At 38.9% G+C, this 20,452-nt stretch overlaps 1 protein-coding gene across 2 annotated transcripts in view; it reads left to right on the plus strand.

The window, feature by feature from the left end:
• The first annotated feature begins 7,864 nt into the window (after positions 1-7,864).
• Positions 7,865-20,452, plus strand: part of ttc28 (tetratricopeptide repeat domain 28) — an 84,904-nt gene continuing 72,316 nt past the window's right edge. For both annotated transcript variants that reach the window (XM_014340822.2, XM_042213014.1), the window contains exons 1-3: positions 7,865-11,278; positions 15,744-16,016; positions 16,094-16,224. In XM_014340822.2, coding sequence (XP_014196308.2) covers positions 10,966-11,278; positions 15,744-16,016; positions 16,094-16,224 — 717 coding nt within the window. In that variant the 5' untranslated portion in view covers positions 7,865-10,965. The remainder of the gene's footprint in view (positions 11,279-15,743; positions 16,017-16,093; positions 16,225-20,452) is intronic.

Genomic DNA, 20,452 nt, shown 5'->3' on the forward strand with positions numbered 1-20,452 from the left:
ACAGAAATGAAGCCCAATAATCATGATTTCACAGTCCCGTGGTCTCAGCCTCAGATACTTATCAAATCAAAGCTCATGTAGAAACAAACAAACAAATGAACAAAAGATTTTCTCCTTCATTTCTGTCAAGCAAAGCTGTATGAAACATTTCCAGCTGTTAGTATCATGGTTGCTTGGCAACCTGGGCAGCACAACGGAGGCTAGACTGTCCCATTTCATAAGCCTCGCACTTCCGGCCTTAGCGGTCTTTGAGTATGCGGCCCGTGTGGACCGTTAAGGCTGCGTACTTTAAGTCTGCAGAACCTGAATTGGGATACAGCCGAAGATAGCCACCTCCATATCAGTGCGTGGGACTGTAGCCTATAGGTTTATATTGATAAATGGTAATTATGAGGCAGTGTGTTTCAAGTCATTTTACAGAGAAATGCATAAGTAACATGAAAAGTACCGTAACAAATTATTTTCTCCTGGGAGTAAAGTACTGCATTATTTTAAAGAAATGTGTCCTGTGTAATGTGTTGTGTTGGTCTGTCTTCATGAAATCTATGCATTTATAGCTGTGGTATCATATGCCCTGATATGTCTTAAACGGTTAGGATTTTTGAAACTGACAATATTTTTGTTTTAACAGCATGTTTTAGTGGGAGCAGACATTTATAGTATAAACAAGTTGAAATATAGTTTCTTTAAGTCTGGATCAGATTTGTTGCTGGCTCATAGTTTCTATTGGGCCACTGTCATTTGGTTGACTTGGAACACCAGATAATAACTTACTGTTTTAGAGAATACAATCTGACCCTCATCAAGTTGATCAGGTCTTTTCTCCTGTAACTAACACACTCAGTATGAAAACTAACTCTTTATGGTCTAATAATGTTGCTTAGCTTTTCAGGATCCATTGTTACAATATCATTTTTGTTGTCTTCATGTGTGACTTGTCATAGTGTTTTGATTCACTGGTGTGTGTGTAATGAGTGAAATGAACCAGGAAACACTAATGACACTTCTGTGTCTACTAATAACTCTACGTTGCAGCCCAGTTGTGTCTTTTCCATGCCAAACATAGTTAATGACCTGTGGCTACCCTTGGACTGATTACATCAGACAGACAGCGACGCCTCAACCATTGAATCCGGATAAATTCTGTGGTCCCTCAACATATGATGCCAGAGGTGTCTGTGTTGACCCTGCATGTGTTACCCACACTCAGACATGTTAACATCAGTGCAAACTCAGGAACACATGCACAAAAGAGAGATGAAATCATCCTTGTCCTTGACTTTTGTGCTTTTAAAATCCTTTTTTCAATTTTTTAAGTCTCTGGATCTGCATCTCCATCTCAAAAATGTTTTGGTTTTTTGGTGGTTGGCTTTTGACTCAAACACTCTACTGCACAGACTTGTAAAGCCATTAGACTGCCTCTGCTGGCCTGTGTGGAAGAGCCCACAGCTGGCCGTGTAACATCTTTATTGGTCCCAGTGGAAATGGTAGTTATGGCCACTCTAACTCAATTATTGCATCTTAGCTAGTGTCCCAGTGAAACAATGATTAATATTCATGCAGACTAACCAGGGAACAATTGTGTGTGTGTGTGTGTGTGTGTGTGTGTGTGTGTGTGTATGAGATTCATAGGCATTTTGAGAGTGTATAGGGACTAGCTCACATTTGGAGCCAGCCTCAATCTGATTTGAAGATCTTATGTTTGTGGCAGTTGCACATCGACTTTGATTTTCACCACTGGAGTCACTTGACCCAATGCAGAAGTGCTTTTGATCTGCCTTTCTAATGACTGCCAGTAGGTGAATCCTTTTCTTTTTTTTAGACAAACTCAAATTGCAGGAGGTCTATGTAAAAACAACCATTCTGCTCACTTGATCTTTAGTCTCACTAGTTTTATGTTATAACCTAAATAATGTTCATTTAGTAAGTTATGATCAGAAAGAAGATAAGATAATTGGGGTTTTAATCTTTTTTTTCTACTTTATGGCCTACTGTATCTTTCTTTATATAGCATGGCAACATCCAACCCAAACAAATAAATGATTCTGCAGTATGATGCTAAACAGTTGTTTAACAACAGCAGAATGACTCACAACAAAAAGTTTTATTTTCCTATGGCATTGTACTTTTATTTCTGCCACTGAAGATGTCTGTCTGTTTGTGGACAAGCAGGATCAATTACCTCCTAATCTTCACCACCCAATGTTTGTGCTTTTCCTACTTACAAAGTCAGATTTAAAAATTCAAATTAGGTTTTTGTCTCTTTGTTTCTTATCCATACTGGATTATGTGTTTCCAGTTTTCTGTGAAGATGCATACTCAGCACCATTTTCATCTACCATAATACTTTACAGGCTGACTAGTTTTTTAAGAGAAGCTGTTTGAATCACACTGCTGTGCAAGATGGGAGGGCTTCTAATTCCCAGCCTGTGAGTAACTGTACACTGCTGTAGAAATCTGCTCGTTTGGATTCACAGGGTTTAATCATACTTCAGCCTGGTAATAAGGTGCATTAAACCCTGCAAAGAGACATCCTTACAATACAGATTGCTGTTTTTAATGACTCCCTCAGAACGTCTCACGCTCCTAAATAATGATCTCACTCTGTAGGTCTTACAGCACACAGCACACAGCTCACAACTCACACAGCATGTCATTTTATCACCCACTGTGGAATAAGTGGGGTATTGGCTTAGCAAAATGAAGCTGCTGTTGTTTAGCAATGGCCATGTGACATCAGCAACTTTCAACAAAGAGAATAATTTCCCTCAGGTCGGATGTTGTTCTTGTTGTAACTTAAGTTATGTTTATAATATAGCATCTTTCGCTAAGCTGGCACTGGAGGACTGATCAAGAATTTAAGTTATGTCACTAACTAATTATGATACTTCATTTTGAACATACGAATATTCTTTTGTTGGCTATATTTTAAAAGTTTAGTGGCTATTATCCCCTAGCCCCTTTTTGATCCCCGCTGTTCTGTAGCTTCTAAAACATAAATCAGTTCAGTCAGCAACAAAGTGGTAAAAAAAGAGTTTTTTTACTCCATGTTGGCTCGAGATAAAATGAGAATGAAGATCTTTTTGTGTGTTTGGAGGGAGATTTTGTGATTTCCAAAGACATCAATCTCTATCATGTCTCGTTTATGGGATCCTCTCTTGCTCTTGCTCACAGTCTTCTCTCTCTCTCTCTCTCTCTCTCTCTCTCTCTCGCCACTTGTGCTGCCATCTGTTCTCGATTAATGTGAGTTACGAGCAGTAATTGAAGCAGCTGTTCATCTGGTGAGCATCCTTTGCTCTGACACACAGCACCTCTCTCAGTCACCATCTCTCACCTTCATTTTCTTTGTTTCTTTGATTCGATCTACTATTATTTTTTGCTGGTTCGACACTTTGCTTCAGACAAAATGTCTCAGCAGTTGCCAGACAGATAAATATATTACAAAAACACACCTGTTCGGTCAGTTGGTGATTCTAACTTGGTCATTGGTTATTGTTTAAAATGGATGGAACAAAGCATTTGTGTATGTAGTAGGTAATGTAGGTGTAGGATTTTGTGTCACATATTTAGTGAGTCCTTACCTTTATTTCTAACGGCTTTATTTTTCTTTTTAATTATTAATTAATTAATATCTTTACTTTTCTTGAACAGGGATTTAAGTGTAAATCAAAGCGTAAAGTTGGTCTAATGTCATTTATAAAAACTTTCATTACAAACTAAGCCCCATTGGTGAAATTTCAGAGAAATAAAGATAAAAGATATCACCAACATCTCCACTTTTGTTTCATTTTATTTGTGTACTTCACGGGTCTTTCAGAAACTTGGATAAGACTTTTTAAAAAGCAATGAAAGTAAAGAATGGAAAAAATAGCTCACCTTCTTAAAGCAATATTAAGTCCCAAGTCACAATACAGCAACACCTCAAACATTTAGACTTTTACTTAACTGAAATACTCTGCCAGTAACACTATCACATCATATTTATTTTAAACAGTAACGATGAAATGAATCAAGAAACAAGAAATCACTGAAAAACAATCTGCTCTAAATACTAAATATAAAAATCCTGAATAATCTAGTTCTCTGGTGCAAACGACATTTCAACCAGCCAACTTTTTCTTTCGTACTTGTGGCTTTTGTGGTAGTGCAGTTTTTATTTGATGCAGTACAGTATAGCACTAGTTTTAGGTAAACAGTAATTGTAATTTTAAAGGCGTCTGTTAACAGGTCTTTACTGACTTGCTGTTATTTTAGTCAATAACAAATTCAGTAAAGCACTGGGGATCTCTCTTTGTGTTCACAGGTATAATATATGACAGCCATATCAAATTCATTTGTTTTTCAACAGGCTACTTTTTAAACATTTAAAGTATGATATAAAGTAATTTTGTTACTGTAAAATAGTTCCCAACAAATTTGTCCATTTTTATTCATCTACCATGATACAGTCAAATTTAGGTGCATATGGTCACTTCTGGCTTCACTATAACATTGAGGCTTCAAAATGCAGAGTTTAAATCCAGCGAGTGATGTTATGGTGGATATGTTCATCTTTTTATAAAGTCTATGGGCGGAACACAGGCAGTCATTTAGGACCGCTTTTCTGGTCACTGGTCAAAGTTCAGTCCTGAGTCTCTTTTAGCACTTTTGGTTGTCCCCATCTACTCTCTAAAGAAATATCTTTTTAGCTACTAAATGCCCCACTGTGTTCACTGATTCTGACTGTGTACAGAATTTTCTTTTTTTTTTACTATGACAGCAGCAAGATTGAACCACACAGTAAATCAATGGAACGAACAGTTTATCTCTATGCTGAAAATCTCTAAAAACTCACAGAAAGGTAGGGGACCTGTAGATTCACTTAAATCTTTGTTGGTAATCATTTGGTATTTTAAAAATATTTAAATTAATAACATAAACAATGATTGAGTTCTACGTAAGTATGAACAAAGAAAACATGTCAGCTCACCTGTCAGCTGATGTTAAAGGGCCCGTCTAAGTGCTCAACTGGGAATCAGTGTGAAATACCTGCAAACCAGACATAACCGCAGCAGCTTGGGAAGAGACTCTGTAATCTGACAGGATTTTTCAGAGATGTTCCAGAACACCGCTGAGAGAAAGAATGAATAAACGATACCAAGAGTGTGTTTCTGTGTTCACGAGGTGGTGGTGTTGTGTGTGTGTCTCTGTAAGGCTGTCTGCACCCCCTGCATGTGCTTAGTGGGCAGCGTAGCCAGACTGAGCTAATAGGCAGGATGTGTGTGAGCAGGAGGCTGGAGGTGGTGGTGGAGGCAGACTCTTCCTGCTGTCATTTTCTGTCTGGATCTGGCATGTTTACGCCACTGATAGGGGTAGAACGTTCTTACACACACACCTATATAGATCTAACCTCTCATCCTCACTCTCTCACTCCCATACGCACACATGCTACTCAACCTTACCCATTATGCTGCTTGTCTGCTCATGCAGAGATAATGATCATCACTGTGATTATAACTTTCCTCCTCTGATATAATTATCCTTTTTGACTGGATTTTCCCCCTAGAAGGTCCAGAATAGAACATGAATGCCTAAATGAGAAACACTGCATCCTACACACACTAGCCAGATCAGCATGAAGGCAACAGTTTTGAGGGGCAGTGCTAAGTAGAGGTAGGCACACAGGTGGGGTGTCCATATGTCACCCCAGCACTACATCCCAGTCTAGCTCCTCTTCTATCCTCTCCAGCCTGCATGAGGGTCAGAGGGCAGGTTGCTATATCTCTATCCCCAGCACGGACACTTGGCATCATTGCTGGTAGTTGATACTACTTTACAATAGATACAATTATCAAATGGAAATTAAATTTTTTTCCCAGTCTAGTGCATGACCCAGACACACACAGTTTATTAAGATAAGATAAGATAAGATAAGATACCTTTATTAGTCCCACGAGGGGAAATTTCATGTTAAGGCTGCCGACCTATTGCACGCATTGGCGGCGCCATCTTTCCCTCCGACCATACATAGATTACACGAAAACATCACATGGGGAAGACAGGTCAGAGAGGTATAACAATGGAAAAGCACCACATGAGGAAAGATAAGGAGAAAAAACTAACTCCCCCCAGACTGAGCTCCAATAGGGAGATCAGTTTGAGAACAGAAAAAAAAACACCTCTGCACATAGCACATGAAAAAACTCTTAATACACCAAAGAAACACATGACAAGCAACAGGGATGGGTAAAGGGTGAGAGACAGCCAGTCTCCTTGATCCACCGTCAGCATCAGAAGGGAATAAGCGTTGAAGGCGTTTGGAGGGGTAAGGGGGGATGAGTGTACATCTGCATGTGTATATATATGTCTGTGTGTGTGTGTGTGTCCAGAGTTCAGTTGAGACAGTGTCCTTAGCCTTGCCAGGCTAAGTAAACAGTCTTCCAGCCAACCCGGGTGGCCTTGCATAGAATGGGAAGAACAGTCTAAACACAGTCCATATCAGGGTGTTGCTGTTCAGCTCCAGCCTTGAGACCGCAGCTGGCGCTGAAGGGGTATCCGCATGAAGTGATGGCGGTTTTTACTTTAGTGCGAACAACTCATGGGAATTTAAAGTTGTTCTAACAGTCCAACACTGGTCTCTCAATCTCCCGTTGGAGAGCCGTGAGCTTACGCTCCGTGATGTTGTCATTCTTGTGCTCAAAGAGCCGATTCTGAGAACTCACGACTGCAGTGAGCTTCTCCAAGATGTGATCCAGTTATCACTGAGAACCAAGAGAACCAGAAAATTTGTTAATTTAATCAACAGATGTTGATTGCCTGGTGTTATGGTTTAAGTTGTGGTTGTCAACAGGAATGACTTAGAGCTGTTGGAATTAATCCTGCCACTTTAAAGCATTTATTCAGTATTTATATACCCATTATTTGACAATCATTTTGGAGTACATTTATGATATTCCTAATGAAAGAGTTCTTATAATTTCTAAATGTATTTTTAAAATATACACTACCAGTCAAAAGTTTGGACACACCTTCTCATTTAATGGTTTTTCTTTATTTTTTACTACTTTCTGCATAGTAGATACATACTGAAGACATCAAATATATGACACAAGATATGTGGAATTATGTAGCAAATAAAAAATGATAAATAACTCTAGATATGTCTTATATTTTAGATTCCTGAAAATAGCTACACTTTAACACGCTTTGTTGACAGCGTTGCAAACCCTTGGTCTTCTCTCAAGGAGCTTCATGATGTAGTCACCTGAAATTGTTTTCACTTCGCAGGTGTGCCTTGTCAGAGTTTATTTGTGGAATTTCTTGCTTTCTTAATATGGTTGGGACCATCAGTTGTGTTGTGCAGAATGCAGGTTGGTACACAGCTCACAGCCCTGACAACTGTTAGCTGATTGGTTCTCACCATAATATAAATTTTAAATAAAGAGAAACAACAGTCCATCATTACTTTCAGAACTGAAGGTCACTCAATTCGGAAAATTGCTAACACCAAGGGCAGTCACAAAAACCATCTACTGTACGACTAAACTGGCTCACATGAGGACCGCCCCAGGAAAGGAAGACCAACAGTCAAGTCTGCTACTGAGGATAAATTCATCTGAGTCACCAGCCTCAGAAATTGCAAGTTGACAGCATCTCAGATTAGAGCCCAGATAAATGCCACACAGAGTTCCAGTAGCAGACAAATCTCTACATCAACTGTTCAGAGGAGACTGCAAAAATCAGCCTTTACTGTCAAATAGCTGCTAAGAAACCACTACTAAGGAAAAGCAACAAGCAGAAGAGATTTGTTTGGGCCAAGAGACATCAGGAATGAAAGACCAGTGGAAATCTGTGCTCTGGTCTGATGAGTCCAAATTTGAGATCTTTGGTTCCCCCTGCCATGTCTTTGTGCAACACAGAAAAGGTGAACGGATGGTCTCTACATGCATGGTTTCCACTGTGAAGCATGGAGGAGGAGGTGTAGGGGTGCTTTGCTGATGACACTGTTGGGGATTTATTCAAAACTGAAGGCATACTCAACCAGTATGGCTGCCACAGCATCCTGCAGCGACATGCCATCCCATCCAGTTTGCATTTAGTTGGACCATCATTAATTTTTCAACAGGACGATGACCTCCAGAGTGTATAAGGGCTATTTGACCAAAAAGGAGAGTAATGGAGGGCTGCACCAGATGGCCTGGCCTCCATAGTCACCTGACCTAAACCCAGTTCTGATGGTCTGGGATGAGATGGACCGCAGAGTGAAGGCAAAAGGGCCAACAAGTGCTCAGCATCTCTGAGAACACCTTGAAGACTGTTGGAAAACTGTCAAAGGGGATTAACTGCATGGTGCAGTATATTTACAGGTGCAGGGAAAGGGGGCACAGGGTTCCAGGGGGGAAAGTGGGGAATCCACACAGTCTCTGTTCTCCTCTTCTTGCTCACACAATCACTCCTCTTCTGCCACTCACACTTCTCCACGCTCTATGCCACTCCGACAAACAGACACTCCAAACTGGTTAAGGGACAGGTCCAAGAAATCTATGTACAAAGAGAGATCAGGTTAGGAACACTAGTGGACGGAGACTTGAGAACAAACTCTAGGATTTTGCCGGCAATATGAACTCAGATAGCTCAACGATCCACAACATTAAAACCTTAAACCAGCTTCTTGAAACTCACTTTAATTGGACAGCTTAAGTATTTCATATTTTGTAGCAATTTAACTTTTGGCTCTGATTTTTTGAAAAGTGCTCCACAAATAGAGAATATTATAATATTAGCCTGCTGTGACTGACTGAGGCATTTTCATAATGAGTGTGTTAAGGCATATGGCCTCAGCTGTAATTACCAACCATTTAAATCACTTTCGTGTTAATCATCAGTGAAATGACACCGTGGTCTGTTCACATTCTGCACTGAGACTTGACCTCAGACTCCATTTGTTTCAATGAAGCTGTCTGAAGATGAGGATGGGACAAAGACGGCATGGCTGTAGAAAGTGGCAGGCGGGACAGCAGCTAGCATGTAATCTAATTGATCTCCTCTTTGTCTTAATTCACTCACTGTCATGAGAGCTTGTGCTTAAATGGGGGGAGGGAGGGTTGGATGATAAATGAGAAGTAAAAAGAAGAGGAATGAAGGCGAAGAGAGAAGGGGGCAAGACAATTAGGTTACAGTAAGGTCAGCAGTGAGAGAAGAAGATGATATGTTTGTGTTGCACGTGCCGTCTCTTGAGTTGTCTTCATGAATCTGATGTCATGATGCATTGTCTCTAATCCAGCTGTGAAATGCACAAAGGGTCCTAATGAAATGCATGTTGCTGTGTGTTATATGGAAAGAGTGTGTAACCAATGTGTAAATGCCACATCGGTGCTCGACCTTTTCATTATTTAAGGTTATGTGAAAATCACTGAGCACTTCTTAAAAAGTTACTTTTAATCCAAAGGTTGTTTTTACTACTGTTGGAGTCAAATTGTTAATGTTGCCATTATTGTACTTAAATTTGTAAGGCTTGGTTCAAACTATATGGTCAAAGACATTACTTTGTTTCTGACTCGCTCCCCTGCCTGTTGGTGGAGGAGGCTATAGTGTTTTATAGGAGCACATCCTATGTGAGGGTTCTGTTTTCTTGTTTAGTAAACTTCCTGCCTTTATGACCCTATTGTGGACAGGAGGTCACACAAACGCACCCCCAGACACAAACACACACTCTCACGTGCACATCCATACACATACATACACACACGCACATGCATACACACCTAGTGCCTGACACCATAGGGGGATTTTACAATGAGTGTTTGTGAAACTGTGTGTCACAGAAATAAAAGGCTGCTGTGGGGTGATTGTTCTTCGAAGTGGTCTTACACCGAGGGTAGAAGGGCTGCTCTGAGATCCTTCCCTTGCTAGCATGTGAAAAACCGGTTGAGGTGTTCATCTTGCTTCGTTATCGGGAATATGTCTCTAAACCAGCGGGTCTGTGGAAGCGCAGACCCAACAACTACAGCTAATGTACCTGAGTTATCAGACACTGAATAATGATGTCTTGCTGTGTTTGATGACCAAATATCAAAGCAAATAAAAAATCTATAAATAGAACAGGTTTCATTTGGGAACATTTAGGATACCCCACATTAAAAACAAAGAATATTAGATGCATGGCTAACACATATGTGCAAATAAATCAAACAGTACAGTAGTGTGTGGACTAGCAAGTAGATTAGACTAAAGTAAAAATGTTTTAGAGAAGAGCACAGTTTTCTGTGTGCTTTTAAACAATTCAAAAGCAGCTGCTGGAACCATAGAACAAAAACAGCTGTGCCAAACTCTGTTAACTATCAAGTGTAACTGTTCTCCTTATTCAGAATGGGTTCTGTAAATGTTTAAACTATTGGATCTTTTTCAGAGCCTTCTCAAAGACAGTCATGTAAAAATCTAAAATGGAAAGACTTCTGGCTTGCTGAACAGGAGGCTATTCCCTAACAGTACAGCCAAGTGTTAAGGACATAAATGAAGAAACAAAACTTGTAATATTTATAATGTCTTTGTTCAACAGTCAGACTTCAAAGCAACAATCCAAATTTAGAGATAAATATGATAAATAAGGATATTACATTTTTTTAAACTTAACTTTTCATGGTGTGAACAAAGAACCAAACAGACCATTTAAAGTGAAAGTTCTGTTATGTAGTGTTAATATGGCGAATGTTTGTATTAAACATGGTCTAAAGTTAGTGTATTGATCCCCAGCTCCTCCACTCCATGTGTCACCATATTTTTGGATACACCAGAGTGCGAGTGTGTGTGTGAATGTTAGATAAGAAGCACTTAGGCATATAAGAAGAAAAAAGAGTGCAGTATGAATGCGTGTCTGCTTTGGTGAATAAGACCTGTAATATAAAGTGCTGAAAGTGAATAGTAAGGTGCTATATAAGTACCCGTCCATTTAGCATTTTGCTAAATTAATCACCGCTATGCCCTTTTATGTATACATGTAGCTTTATTGCTGTTTTGCATAAAACTGCAGTTATATATTTTTGCAGTATTTCAACAAACCTCAGAAGAGAAATAAACAAGTGTTTCAAAATGTCAAAAAATATGAAATTTAAAAAATTTAAAAAAAATTATAATTGTGTTTTTTCTTTTCAGGCTTACTTTCGTCAGGGTGTTGCCCTACAGTACCTGGGTCGTCATGCCGATGCCCTGGCAGCGTTCGCTTCCGGCCTCGCCCAAGACCCCAAGAGTCTCCAGCTGCTTGTTGGTATGGTGGAGGCTGCCATGAAGTCGCCTCTAAGAGGTGGGCATGTCTAACACCGGACTTCATTCCGCCTTTCTCTCACTGTGCCAACACATCTGAAACAACATGACTCACATTTACAAGGGGAGAGACAAACAAAAGAACATCATAAGCAGAAAACTACAATTTTGTGCTGGAAAACTTGTAGGCAAGGAAAGTTAGATGTATGCACTAGGGAAACTGCCAAGTTATTACTTTTCTTTTATTCTTTTATTCAGTAGCCCTCCTCCTGGACTAGGATGTGAAAAAAAATAAAAAGATCCCTCTGATGATTCAGGCCGCACAAAGAAAGGGATGCATGTTTGATACGAGAGATGAGAGATATATAGAGAAAAGAGAGATTCAGAAAATGCATAAAACAAGCATCTTAGATAGAACGGAAAGAGAAACGTGGAGATAAAAGGTAGTCATTGCCAGCTTCCACTTGTGGAAGTAAAGGAATGACTCTCATCCATTCCTGCTTCAGATGAATCTTCTTGACAATGAAGTGACAGGTGTCACATCTACTGCCAATTATAAAGACTGTTGTTTTCTGGTGTCTCCCACAGTCATATTTATTTACATTCAGGTACAGCGAGTGAGTGGATGTGTTATACACAAGGACTCTCCGAAGCAAGTTACAGTATTAATGCTGTCAACATAACATTATTGAAGCCATCTAAGTTAAGAAAGGTAAAAAATGAATAGGTATATATGACATGGTATGATTTTTCTGAGACATGGGCAGGATTCACATGTTGTTTCAGCTCTTGACTGTGGGTGTGCCTTATATTTAGGCTGGAGCCCAACACAACCTAACAGATTAAAGGAGTAAGGATTAGCCAATCTAGCTGCCTTTTATAAATTTGCTTATACAACAACAGCATAACAGGGTGATGATTCTCTGAAGTGACCAACAACTAGATACAAGTTATGTTTACATGTCATAACATAATTTGATTGACAGGCAGCAGCACTGGTGTATTTGAATAAATACGATTTGATTGTTGAAGCTGAACTTTCCTTCAGTTCTTGAGCCCTCAAGAAATATAGCTTTGTTAGGCAAAATCTTTGTAACACAAAGAATTACATAATTGTTACTGTAAAGTGATTGTTGAATTTAGTACAATAATGCACTATGAAAAAATGTAATGTGATTACAGTGATTGTAAGGTAGAGTACTCCTAAAGCCCAGACAAAATGGGAGGATTGTGTCAGAAAGAGCATCTGGTACAAAATCTGTGCCAAAGCAAAAGCAGGAAAACCAACCATCTGTCCAAATATCCATCCATTATCCTTACTGTTTGGAAGCTGTAGCCCCAGCTGACTTAGCCAACATGTTTTTGGACTATGGCAAAAAAACATGCAAAGTCTACACAGACAGACCCCAGGCAACTTTTTCTCTGTATCTACTGTACAATATAAAGCGCCTTGAGGCGACTTTTGTTGTGATTTGGCGCTATATGAATAAAATTGAATTGAAAATTGAATTGAATTGAACTAGGACCTTCTTCCTGTGAACAAGCATTGCTACCCACTGTACCGCTGTGTGGGCCCACAAAAAATTTGGACCTGTCCAGTTGTAGTTGCACTATAGACCTCCACATGTCCAGCATGCATACAAATAAACAACAGAGTCGTGTTTAAACAGGCTTGTAGCAGGCAAAATACAGTAACACAGAATGTCATAAATAGGAAACTTGGTGGCTTTATGACTTGATAGCTTTATATGGACCAAACTGCAATTAAAAAAGGCTATAGGGGAGAATTTTGATTTTTTTTTTTTTTTTTTTTTAAATTAAAGCCAGTAAAATAGAAAAATAATTCTCTGCCATAAAGGGATGCATCATCTTTACTTTTAAACCCCAAACTGTAGATACTGAGCAAGATGGTTATGAAAAAATGTAATTTGATGCACAACTAGAGCTGTGGGATAAATGAGCACATTAGCCGCCGAGAAATGTAGTAGAGCAGAATTATAATGTATATGTACTTTGTTACATTCCATTTCTATTGGTGTTGAATTTTGTGGGTTTTTGATTAAGTCAAAGGTACACTTCAGCGCCGAGATTACATTTTAGACAGATCGTAAACTGCAGCTTCTTTAAATGCAGACAGCACATTGCCAGCGGCTGAAGCAGGCCACAGAGGTGGAATGCTAATTTTAAGGCCAAATACTAATTTCTAGAAATAATGACTGACATTTGAAAGATTTCAGTGGGTGTACACACTTCTGAAGCACGGAAAACTTATTATGTGTTCTGATTAATTCCTGATTATGTCCTCTTCCAGATTTAGGAAGTTCACAAACATCCTTAAATTAAAGCGCTGTGGACACTGAAGGGTCTAGGTTAGTTTTATCATTATGTTTATTCACATGAATTTGCTTCTCGCAGGGTTCATGATGAAATATTTACAAGGTAGATTCTCATGTGTCATTGATCTAACCACCCCACAGTTCACAGTGTACTTTTATGTGTAGGTCTCAACAGCACACAAAGATGAAGGAAAAGTACAAACAATCAAGAATGGTTTGCAGGCTAGAATTTGCACTGGATTATGTTGTTTTGCCCTTCAGCTGTATCTGAATTAGATCTGGGCATTTGCATGTGTTCTTGCACCAGCCAACCTCCCTTCATCTTATTTCCCTTTGAGGTCCAACTTGTGTATCCAGTGGGGTTGAGCACAAGGCTATTGATAATGGACTTTATCATGTTTCAAATTAGAAATTTACAACAGAAAACAAAAGACATTGTTTCAAAGTTTAAGCAGTAGCACTGCCAGAAGAATGGAGTAGATGGAAAACAAAAAATGCACATTTTGAAAATGATGACAGTATGTTTGAATCAGTGGCAGCAGCAAACAGTATATCATAACTGAGTCCAGCCTGGACTACAGCAAAGCTCTCCCGCAGGTCTGTTGCACTGCAGGAGGTTGTTCTCCCACCCAAGGGCAGCACCCTTCAAAACTTGATCTCTTATAATCTTCAAAGCAAGCCTCCAAGTAAAATTGAGTTGCAATGCTTGAGTAAGCAGTAGGCAGGGCAACATGTTGGACCATAGAGAATGTCAGTATAGTGTGCAGTACACACACACTAAGGAGCTGCATTGTTATCAGCATGAAAGAGTAGGAGGCTCCTCTGTCTTTCTAGGCCTCTAGGGTAGACAATTGTAACAGAACGCTATCTACTAGGTCCTCCTCAGATTACCCTGATAAACAAAACTTTTCAGTTTGACAAAGCAGAATGAAAGACTCGAAAAATGCAAATGGAAACTGCTACAGTTCATCTCAAATACTACAAAATATGACTTTTGACACAAGAGAACTGTTTTGTTTTGTTTTGTTTTGTTTTGTTTTGTTTTGTTTTGTTTTGTTTTGTTTTGTTTTGTTTTGTTTTGTTTTGTTTTGTTTTGTTTTGTTTTTTGGGGGGTTGGGAGGGGGTATTGAACTTGGAATAGATATATTTGTTTTTGTAAAAATATTTCAGTTAGTCCCTTTCAGCAGCAGCAATTTCAATTACATACTTTGTTATGGGTGAATGTGGATTTTTTTTTTCCTCCTAGATGTTCCACAAGCAATCGTTTTCCAATTTAGGGATTGTTTAATTGCATAGAACCCCAAAGAGTTGCGATCAACTTGAATAACAATAGCTTTACTTCATGTCTGCTCTGTGTGTCTGCTTCATTATGATATTCACATAGTGAAGGAGACACACGCGCGCCTGCTTGCACACAGAGTTGAACACAAAGCTGAGATGTGCTGCAATCTTTCCAAAACATGGAACATGGAACTTTAGTCCTTTATGTCTTTAAATAGAAAACTGTTGTTTGAGGCTACATACATTTAGCTTAAATTATATGAAAATGTCATCTGTGAAGCAGAATTTTGTAGATGTAGTTGTCATCAGATAGCAGATGCATATTTTTGTGTGTTTGCTCTGAGACTATAACATAGTAGCAAAAGGATATAAGATTCTGTGCTGTTTTACTTCAGACTTTTCTGAAGTTACACAGCACTTACAGAGCAATATAGACTTTAAAGTGTGCTTACATAAGCTTAAAATGGGTCATGCCAGACCTAATGAGGCTTTACCAGCATTGCTTCTAAGTGTGGGTGCATTTTATCGCTTATTAATGTAAGTCTCTACTTGTAAGAGTAAGTGTGATATTACTTCTTAAAAGTTGCATAGTGTTGCTTTGAAAGTGTGCACGAGCACAAACACAGAAGTTCCAGGGCTTCTGCTTTTATTTTACTTTCTGTGTAGAAAAAGAGCCAGGGCAGGTGTAGTGTTCTTTCTGTATCAGCAGGATGCTACAGTCCCACAGCCGAATGCCACAGGGCCAAGGAAGTTTTCAGGCCACACACTCAGTATCTTGTCCAATGGCGCTTAAGAATGGTCATATTAATGTTTGTAACACATAAAATGATAAATAATTGAATTTTCTTAAATCACCTGTGTTTTTGTCTATCTGTCACATCTTCACAGACACACTTGAGCCCACCTACCAGCAGCTGCAGAAGATGAAGCTAGACAAGAGTCCGTTTGTGGTTGTCTCCGTCATCGGCCAGGAGCTACTGACACATGGTTTCCATGGAGCCTCAGCTGTAGTTCTGGAGGCAGGGCTGAAGATTGGCACGTGCTCACTAAAGCTGCGTGGATCCGTCTACTCTGCCCTTAGTTCTGCATACTGGTCTTTAGGTAATATAGAGAAGAGTATGGCCTACATGCAACAGGACCTGGAGGTGACCAAGACTCTAGGTATGGAAAACTTGAAAGTAGTAGTTTATGGTGTGTGGAAAAACGGCTACAGTGTAGGTAAAATTCGTCTTCCACAGGTGACCAGTCAGGGGAATGTCGAGCTCATGGGAACCTCGGCTCTGCCCTTTTCTCCAAAAGCAATTACAGAGAAGCACTGGCCAATCACAGAAACCAGTTAGTACTGGCCATGAAGCTCAAGGACAGAGAAGTAAGTTTGCATGCATGTATTCATAAGGCACATTAGACATACACCCACTTCATCTTGGTTTAAATGTGTTTTGCTTCTGAAGGAAGCAGGTTAGAAAGAACAGTCCAATTGCTGTGTAGCAAAGTGGATATTAACATGGTTCTTGACATTACATTAACAACAGGTTATTTGTCTAAAGAGCTTCATTCTTAAGGAGAACATTTAGTATGCTGCTCATTGAAAAAAAGACATTGATGAAAGTAATTATTTTTTAAAGTGAGAAAAGAATATAAAATGTATATTGACATCTAATACCAAATGACATCTAATAGTATTTGATGACCTTGTCTCTAAAGGAAACAACCAGCTGGTGTAAATCTTTTTTTAAGACAGGTGATAAATTAAGAAAAACAAATAAAAAGCTGAAATGTCATCAGACAGAACCTGTGGATAAGTACAGTCTATTGTTCAGCTCTAGGTGGAACTCTAATGATGACAATAAAAACAAATTTTCATACTATCCATTTTCTACCGCTTTTCTGGGTTTGGATCTCGGAGGCAGCAGTATAGGCATAAAGTCTCAAACTTCATTCATGTCAACCACCTCTTCCAACCAATGACTCAGTCATTGCTTCCAATTCATCCAGGGAGACACCGGATGTGTCACGGCACTGAGTCTGCAACCCAGTATTTAGTTTCAGACTCTGGAATTATATTTTTTGATTATTGTTGTTGCTGGTTTTGGTTATCTTTATTTCTTATGTTCTTAGTGACTGTAGTCCTTCCTCCCTTAGTATCTATCTCAGCCTGTGTTTAGTCTCTGTTCCCATGTCTACTCTGTGCTGTGCCCATGTCCCACGTTTCATGTCTAGTCCCCCTTGTTTCTATGTTCTCTATGTGTCCCCAGTCACTGTGTTAAGCTTGCATTTCGGTCCGTGTGTTTCCTGTTTTATTTTGATAGTTCCTTGTCCTGTGTTCAGTGTACTCAGTTTTGCTTCCTCCCCATCTCGTTACGTCAGATTAGTCCCAGTGTTGTGTTTCCTTTCTGTTTCCCATTCCCTCATTACTCCCTGTGTTTTCCTCTGCCCATTGTCGCGTCATACCCTCTCTGTGCTGCTCCTGGTCTCCGTGTTTGTTTTCTCGTCAGCTCCTACTTTTTTAGTTTCTTTGTTTTCTAGTTTCTGGTCTCCTGAGTTCCTAGTTTCCTAGCTCCCGGTTATTATGTTTTGTTTTTTAGATCTAGTATTCAAGTTTTCCTAGTGAATAAAGCTGCCACTTTAAGTTACCTTTTCGTGTTCGAGTCCTGCACCTGGGTCCCACATCCTGCCTGCCACAGCACAGCCATGACAGGATGAGCCTGAGCCTGGTTTTGCCTAAGGTTTTAAGGTTTCTTCCTGTTAAAAGGGAGTTTTTCCTTCCCGGTGTCACCAGCGCTTGCTCATACAGGTCATTTGATATCTGTATTATTGTAGGGTCTTTACCTTACAGTATAAAGCACCTCAAGGCAACTGTTGTTGTGATTTGGTACTGTCACCAACCTAAAACCACATATTTAATAAAGAAAAGGCATGCAGATATTTATCTCTGTTCAACTTTCTCCCTGACATAAGAGATTCTGTCTAATCAATTAATTTGTCACAGTGATGACGTAGTGCAGTGACTGCATGTTATGTAATGCAATGATTTGTTGATTTGTTCTTTGGGAGCTTAACTTAGAATATTTTAAATATATTTCATATTTTAGAGTGATGGCTGATCAAGTATATACTGTACAATAAGAACAACTTTAATTATATATAATCATCTTGCGAGAAATTACATTGTCATAAAAATGTATTGAAACCAAAGAACAAACTTCAAATTTGCTCATATACATTCACTTGTTTTGACCTATACTCTTATCTTCTGTAACTTTTCCTGGAAAGCAATTTTTCATTATGCCAGTCCAAAGCTAAACACCTCACATTTCTCCTGAAACACTTTGGACAGTTATGAAAACCGTAGTTAATTAAATTGTTTTTACAGATTAGATTTCGGACCACTTTACGTCTAAAAGCACAAAGTAAAGCTGTCAGGTTGTTGGTGTGTGTTTCCCTACGTTTAACTTTCATATGTTTGTGAGAGTGTGTACATACAAATGTGTATATGTGTGCTGGTGAGTGTGCAACATGGAGTCATGGCAGATGTATTTATGGCTCACTGGATTTCATATGTAGTTGAATCTTATGAGTTGTGCTTGTGGCTCATTTTAAGGAATATTTTATTGGTGTTTTAATATTGTAGGATAAATCTAAACAACCATACTGATCACTGGTTTCTTTACACTGTATAGAAGACAGTTCTGGTAGCAACTAGATTAGTAAATATTTGAGCTTTTGTCTGATTTGATTTACATTTCTGTCATTATGCTGTTTTTCCTTTCACTGTTTTCTTCCAGTTTATTCATGTCTTTTTTTCTTTTGTGTACTCAGGAAAATAATATAATTTGTTAACGTCACGGTCTGTAGATTTTGTTAGGCCAATGAGGACTTCTACTTATTGTTATTTGTTGACTTTTTAGTTTGCTTTTCACTCTTATTCTTCAGCTCTCATTTTGATTACTATTTGGAAGAGTTTCATTATAGCTTTCTTTCAGTGATTATTCTAGCATTCTAAGTTCTGGGTTTTCTGGTAATTATGGGTTAAGCAGTCTTGCAGTTTTATATTTGATGTTTTAGATGGATGTACCCTCCATTGCAGTCCTCTATGTTGCGTGTTAAGCTACATACACACTGAAAGTGATGTGTGGACCAGCAGCTGTGGGGAGTGTAACTGCTGGTGAAGGAAGTACAGTTACTTACAGGTGAGCAACTGAATAAGATGCTAACAAATTTAAACTAAGACCACAGCAATATGCTAATGACCAAAGCTATCAGAAGTAGATTTTTGGGTCTGTGTGAGGGGAGCCTTATTCATTTGATCCTACATTGTCACCATGATTGCCAAACCTCCAAAATGGCAAACAACTTCATGTAACGTGGTTACATGGTCACATGTCTGCATGCTCAATAGAGAATATCTCTCACTAATTTGTGTTTTAATTAAAATTTACATGACATTAAAGGTACTCTCTGTGTGTTTTTGCAATTTGACACGACTCCTCAGAAATATGGAATTACAATATCTTTAATGTGTAAAAGTCTAGGATATTCTACTGCAAAGTTTTATTATATCAGAGTTTCGACCTCTCTAATGGTCTCTGAAGTTCTGCTGGACCCTTGCAGTTGAACACACACTTGAACATGCACACGCAGTCACTTAATAGCGTGTGATTGCATCCTATATTTATCTCATGTGATTTGTCTCTAGGTAAATCTAAAGAGCCTGATTGAACCACTGTCAGTAAAAGAAATGAGGAACAGTTACCAACTTTTCTGAAGAGCTCAGAGCTCAGGAAAGCTTGGATCAAAACCAAACGCTCTTGTTTCTCTTTTTTTGTTGCTTGTGTGTGTGTCTGTCTGGAAGCTGCAAATGCACCATAGACTCCTGCACGTGTATTGTTGACAGACAGTTATCGACCTTCTTCTCCACAGGTGTGCAGCTTAAGGCGACTCGAACACGGTCATCAACAGAAATCCATATCTCCCACTGTGTGTTTGCTCAACTGTGTTATTTGTGTTTATCTGTGTGGTGTGAGAAGCCTTCAATACTGCCTGCTTCTGAACAAAGTGCTCGTCTGCAGAACACTGGCAGGAGCTTTGGTACAGTTACCATTACAGTTATAACATTAATAATAATAACAACAACAATGATAGGTATTTGCATTTGTGCTCTGAACAATAATCAAAATCAGTCTAAAAAATAGTTAAAAAAGGAAAAGATCTTGACAAGGGACAAATAAAGACATTTCCATCAAATCAAGTATGGCATTAGTTCAAGAAGTTGCAGTCCCTGCAGATCAGCAGACCTCAGAAGACATCACCTTCCCAAACCTCCTACATCTGGTTATCAAGCATGCAGGGGAAGCAGTGTCATCAGCGTCAGCAGTAATCTTTCTCTGTCTTTATTCATCTGTCTTATTCTATTTCCATGCAAAAGATTTAGGCGCCCATCTTCCTACACCTTTCTACTTACATTGTTTTTTTTCCTGATCTCCACCCATCCAAGCTTTTCTGAAGAGATTTGTTGTCCACAACATAAATCTAATCTAATGAGAGGATAATATTGCTTCTTATATATATATATGTATATATATATATATATATATATA

Source organism: Haplochromis burtoni, unplaced genomic scaffold (genome assembly GCF_018398535.1).
Source record: "Haplochromis burtoni strain Fernald_Lab_line unplaced genomic scaffold, NCSU_Asbu1 Contig_407, whole genome shotgun sequence".
Taxonomy (NCBI): domain Eukaryota; kingdom Metazoa; phylum Chordata; class Actinopteri; order Cichliformes; family Cichlidae; genus Haplochromis; species Haplochromis burtoni.